Raw genomic sequence first — 6,613 nt, 5'->3', positions numbered from 1 at the left:
TGTAAAAACGCAGTTGTTCAATGTGGTGATGTTTTTATGAAAGATTCTTGACAGACACACAACAAATCCAGCTGAGCCAATGGAGAAATCATGTATTTATCATTTTTAATATTAAGCATGGGAAACAAGCATTATAAATATCTTGTCCCTAATAAAAACTGGTTATCAAGTTATCCAATATCACATTATCCTGTTAAAGATGAAGGAAACAGGAAGGTGTTAGATTAATTAATCATTTCATTAATGTTAATTTTTCATAAACTAATTTGATAAATATGTCTATAACTGGTTTTAAGAAATATGACTAAGAAATTGCTTGAAAATTTTTAGAAGGTGGTTGCATTTGAAATGTATGGATCACAGTGGGCAGGGGACTACAGATTTTGAGATGTAACTTTTAGGAAATGCTGTTTCAATAATTAGAATATGGACAAAAGTTTGAAAGAAATAAAATCAGCAAAGCAAGTAGACAAATTTGAAGCTATTCATACTGTTTGGGTGAGAAAGAATTGTGTGTGTATACTATGGATGAGAGATTTGGCATACTGAAGAACTATCTCAGAGAAGAAGTTGACAGTTGTTTTGAAAGTTTGGTTTGAGGGGAGAGAAAAATGGAGGATTACTTTTAATTTCTGACTGGCCCAGTTGGTGGAAGGAAACTACTATTACAATAAAGAAGACAAGGGAGGCTCCCCAAGTCAGGCATCCATTGCTCACAAGTCCAAGAATTCAGTGGCCTTTGAGGATGTGGCTGTGAACTTTACAGAGGAGTAGTGGGCTCTGCTGGATCCTTCCCAAAAGAATCTCTACAGAGATGTGATGCAGGAAGTCATTAGCAACCTGGCTTCTATAGGAGACAAATGGGAAAATCTGAACACAATTCCTGGAAGAGATGTAAGGCACATTATATCTTACTCTGCAAACAAACCATATGAGAATGAAGAGGATGGAAGGAAGCCATATAAACTTAAACTGAACAGAACATCTTTAATTTCTTGCACAAGTGTTCAATGATAAGAATCAGTGCCCACTATAAATGAACCTTATGAATGCCTGACATGTGGAAAAGGGTGCAACTAGTTGTTCCATGTATTTTCAAAAATATTAACAATCTCATACTGGAGAGACACCTATAGATGTTTCCACATTTTAATGTATAAAAGTCTTCAGTCATTCCTCTTGCCTTCAAAGATATAAGCTAATTCGTACTGGAGATAAGCCTTATGAATGTAAATAAAATGGTAAAACCTTCAGTTATTCCTCTTACCTTTACATACATGAATGATTTCGTAATGAGGAGAAGACTTATAAATGCAAACAATGTGGAAAAGCCTTTACTAGTTCCACTTACCTTCACATATATGAACAATTTTATACAGGAGAAAAGCCTTGTAAACAGTGTGGGAAGGCCTGCTTACCTTCATATACATGAATTAGCTCATTCTACAGAGAAACCTTTCTAATGTAAGCAGTGTGGGAAATCCTTCACTACATCTAGTCTCTCTTATTCACTTGAAGGAACTCATGTTGGTGAGATGCCCTGAGAATGTAAGCAATGTGAGAAAGCCTTTGCTTGCTACAGTAACATTTTAAAACATCAAACAACTTATGCATAAAAAATCCTACTAAAGAAAAAGACATGGGAGGGACAAAATTTGGGGAAAATTCAATAGTTGTATTTTAATATGTCTTTGGAACAGTCAAGTTACCTTGTAAAGTGGGCAACTGGATATATGAATCCGGAGATTAGGTGAAATAGCACAGCTGGAGATATGCATTCTGGATCATCTTAGTATAATATTAAAAGCCATGAAATGGAGTAAATTATATTCCTTGCATGTATGGTTCTGTTTAAAATGAAGCCCACTATTATGTAGAACTATATTGCACCAATAAAAGCATTAAACATAGTCACATAGAAATAAAGAAAAGAGAAAATTTACATGTCTTATATGTATCTCCTGGATCCTTTTTTTTTTAATATTTATTTTTCAGTTTTTTGGTGGACACAACATCTCTATTTTATTTTATTTTTTTATGTGGTGCTGAGGATCAAACCCAGCGCCCCGTGCATGCCAGGTGAGCGCATTACCACTTGAACCACATCCCCAGCCCCTTCTGGATCCTTAATAGCAATGTATTAGAAGCAAGAGAGTCTTCCCCAATCATATCTTGTTATTTTGTAGTTTGTTGTGTGTTTTTTTAAGTATCAATCTTCCATGATAAAAGTGAATGCAGTGGTATTGTCTGGTTTTTGCTTTGCAAATAGGATGGAAACAAACTTTCTGTGTATATAGGCACATGTTATTCTATTGGAATACACACTCAAATGAGGCATGAGAATCAGTAAGGAAATAATTAGTTAATAAATGCTCCTGGAACTAATTATTAGTCCAAAATCAAAATGTAATTCTTACTTCACAACATCCTAAAATAAATCCTGCTTCAATGTCATGTATTAAAACTCAAGCTATGAATAAATAAAAATGAAAATTTGTTGATAAAAATCTCTGAAGGCACAACTGAGATCTTATAAGTTTTAACACAAATAGAAAAGATCAATATATATTTAGCTGACCCAAGACCAATGAGCAATTTTTTTCTCCTTGCTGAATTTTGATGCCCTTCTTCTTTTTATTATTTTTTTATTGGTTGTTCACAACATTACAAAGCTCTTGACAAATCATATTTCATACATTAGAATCAAGTGGGTTATGAACTCCCATTTTTACCCCAAATACAGATTGCAGAATCACATCGGTTACACATCACATTTTTACATACTGCCATATTAGTGACTGTTGTATTCTGCTACCTTTCCTATCCTCTACTATCCCCCCTCCCCTCCCCTCCCATCTTCTCTCTCTACCCTATCTACTGTAATTCATTTCCCTCCATGTTTGTTATCCCATTCCCCTCATAACCTCTTATATATAATTTTGTATAACAATGAGGGGCTCCCTCCATTTCCATGTGATTTCCCTTTTTTTCTCCCTTTCCCTCCCGCCTCATGTCTCTGTTTAATGTTAAACTTTTCTTCCTGCTCTTCCTCCCTGTTCTGTCCTTAGTTGCTCTCATTATATCAAAGAAGACATTTGGTATTTGTTTTTTAGGGATTGTTGATGCCCTTCTTGTTTTAGGTGAGCATTTACTTTGCAAAATCTGATTTGTTACACTGACCTGATCTGTGTATTCATTCTTGATTTAAAACTAGGGTGTTTTAATTGTTACAGATTGATCATATATTTTAATATATAATGCATCATTATTTGTTTATTATGTTCCAAAATTATCTAGAATTTAAGAATTAAAAAAAAATTGAATCAATAACCAGATTTCTAAAAGAATCTTTTTGTTCTTATCTGAATTAAAATAATTGGTGGATTATTTTTGAAGAACTGTCCAAATAAAGTAACAACTTCAACTTATGCCATATACTAAAGTAATTCAAAGTTCAATCAATTAAACATACAAAATTTTAAACTATCAAAAATATACAGAAGTAAAATAATGAGGAGATGGAACAAAAGAGAAAACAGAAAAAAATACTGGTTAACAATAGACTTTAAAGAAAAACAATTAGACAAGAAAGCATTAAGGATATCACTTGAGTAAAAATCATAAACATGAGTACTTTAAATGAAAATATTTATGAATTTTAAACATTACAAAAATTTTAAAAACCTCAACACAGAAAGAAATTATTTGCCACAAAGATTTATAAAAATTTAGAATGTTTTCCTTGAACTTGGTGGTATAAATAACTTTTAAAATAAGGTAGAGAAAATGAATAAACAATTCATAGAGGTAAAAATGTCTAATAAATATATAATTTGGGTACCTATTACTATTACTTAATGTCAAAAATAAAACAGAATCCTCATTAAAATGTTTTAAAGTTTTTTACTAACTGATGTGTAAATGGTATGTTGCTTTATATTGCAAAATGTATAACATAATTGATACCTTTAGGAATGAAAACAATCTTAATTATACTCAGGTTAAACTAGATCTTAACTAATTTGCTATAATTCACTATTAATTATTTAATAAAATATTCATGTTTATTTCTTCTCATTCCATTCTTTTTCCATTCTTGGAAACATCTAAATAAAACTTCATTACTTTAACTATAAACTACTGCAATTAGTTTATAATTTCTAATTAGTACTTCTGTACTAGTTACAAGTGTCTGCAATGCCATTTTTCTGAAAACCAAAAACAATCATCTAACCTGTTGCCCTTGGAAGTGTAAATGTTTCTAACACTTCATAGAATCGAAAGAAACTTTCTTCCATTAACTGGATAATATTAATCAAAGGAGATTCTTTTTCTCTTTAAATATTTAATTTTTATGCTATTTTGATTTTTTAAGACTTGTAACAATAAAATGACATAATTACATGAGACGAGTAAGTAATAACAGTGACCACTGAATTTCCCTTGATTTACTCAGATTGTTTAATATGGATTAAAATTTGTCAAACAATAACAAAATTCTATCATATAGCCTTTAATAAATATAATCTACTGGCTTAAAGATATTTCATGTAAAATAGTATTTCCCTTTTCTATGTTCATTATTTATGAAAACATTTTAATAAATAAAATTAATTAGCTATAGGGGATGAAGTTTGTTTAAGAATGTTATAAGACTGCAGAATATTTTTTAGTACATTTTTCACCTCCTTATTTCTCAGACTATATATAAAAGGGTTTAATAAGGGAATTACAATAGTGTAAAAGATTGCCACTGGTATATCTTTATCCCCTTCTTCAAAAGGCCGAATATACATGAGGAGACAAATGTAGAATATTGAGACTGAGAAAAAGTGGGATGCACAAGTAGAAAATGCTCTACCTCTCCCTTCCTTGGATTTCATTTTGAAAATTGCAATAATAATGCAAAAATAAGAGATCAAAACAGTGGAAATGGTAAAGATTTGAATTGGCATTGAAAATATATATATCATTAGTTCATTAATAAAAGGATCGGTACAGGATAGTCTATAGAGTGGAAGGATATCACAGAAAAAGTGATCAATTTGATGAGACCTGCAGAAAGTTAGCCTTAATAGAAGTCCTACATGAATCACAGAATGCAGATTACTAACTATGAAGTTTCCTATAATCATCTGAATGCAGAGTTTCTTTGACATTAGAGAGTGGTACTGCAGGGGACTGCATATTGCCACATAGCGGTCATAGGCCATTGCAGCCAGAAGAAAGCAGTCTGCAGTCTCAGCAAGACAGAGAAAATAAAACTGTGCCATGCATTCATAGAGGGAAATCTTTCTGTCCTCAGAAAAGAAGTTCTGTAACATCTTGGGAGTGATGGCACAGGAACAGCAGGAATCCATGAGAGCCAGGTTGCCCAGGAAGATGTACATTGGTGTGTGAAGACGGCGGTCCATGTAAATCAAGGCCACCAACCCTAGATTCCCCACCATGGTGACCAGATAGATGGCAGAGAACACCACAAACAGAAGGACCTTTATGTCTGGGTGATCTGTAAACCCTATGAGAATAAATCCAGTCGTTATGGAATGATTTGCCTTTGGCATTCCCGACTTCTGTGCTGTGATAGAAATCATAAAGAAACTCGGTTAAGATTTGCAGGTAAATGGATGAAGTTAGAGAAGATAATGCTAAGTGAAGTTAGCCAATCCCCAAAAAACAAATGTTGAATGTTTTCTGTGATATAAGGAGGTTGATTCACAGTGGGATATGGAGGCCGAGAATGGAAGGAATAGAAAAACTCTAGATAAGACAGAGGAAGAGAGGAGAATGGAGGGGGCACGGAGTTAGAAATGAATTTTCTAACTTCATGCCCCCTCCCTTCCCCTCTCATCCCTCTGTCCTATCAGACAGATTTCTAATGGTGGAATGTGATAGACACTATTATCGAAAGTACATGTATGAAGACACAAATTGGTGTGCGTATACCTTGTACACAACCAGAGATATGAAAAAATTGTGCTCTGTATGTGTAATAAGAATTGTAATACATTTTGCTGTCCTATATAAATAAAAATTAATTTAAAAAAGATTATAAGAAATTAATTACAGTAGATGGGGTAGAGAGAGAAGATGGGAGGGGAGGGCAGGGGGGATAGTAGAGGATAGGAAAGGTAGCAGAATACAACAGTTACTAATATGGCATTATGTAAAAATGTGGATGTGTAACTGATGTGATTCTGCAATCTGTATTTGGGGTAAAAATGGGAGTTCATGAACCACTTGAATCTAATGTATGAAATATGATATGTCAAGAGCTTTGTAATGTTTTGAATAACCAATAAAAAAATAAAAAAAGATTATAAGCAGAATGTGTTTAATTTAGCAGCTCCAACTACTATATGTATCAAGAGGAAGCACCTTTTTTTCCAATCACCCTACATTGTGTCCTGATCAGTAGCATACTCACACCATGACCAGTCTTTTGAGAGAATGCACAATCATTGATTGTGTACATAGGAATTGTCTTAAAATATCTTTGTGAGGTCCTATTGTGGAAAAAATTTTTCTACATGAATTATCAAATCCCCATGTATAAATTAAAGGTCAACATATAATTTGCCATTTCCCAAATTAAAAGATATTTTCTTATGGT

General features: G+C 32.9%; 1 protein-coding gene across 1 annotated transcript; it reads right to left on the bottom strand.

Moving 5' to 3' along the window:
- Positions 1–4,610: 4,610 nt before the first annotated feature.
- Positions 4,611–5,564, bottom strand: LOC308653864 (olfactory receptor 5K16-like; the record flags this gene model as incomplete). The annotated part of the gene is made up of 1 exon (XM_081302622.1): positions 4,611–5,564. One exon carries the CDS (start codon positions 5,562–5,564, stop codon positions 4,611–4,613), a length of 954 nt encoding a protein of 317 aa, XP_081158748.1.
- Positions 5,565–6,613: the final 1,049 nt, after the last annotated feature.

The sequence above is a fragment of the Spermophilus citellus genome (genome assembly GCF_964194105.1).
Source record: "Spermophilus citellus genome assembly, chromosome: 7".
Lineage (NCBI taxonomy): Eukaryota > Metazoa > Chordata > Mammalia > Rodentia > Sciuridae > Spermophilus > Spermophilus citellus.
Note: the sequence above shows the minus strand (reverse complement) of the source record. Positions and strands in the feature narration are given on the sequence as shown.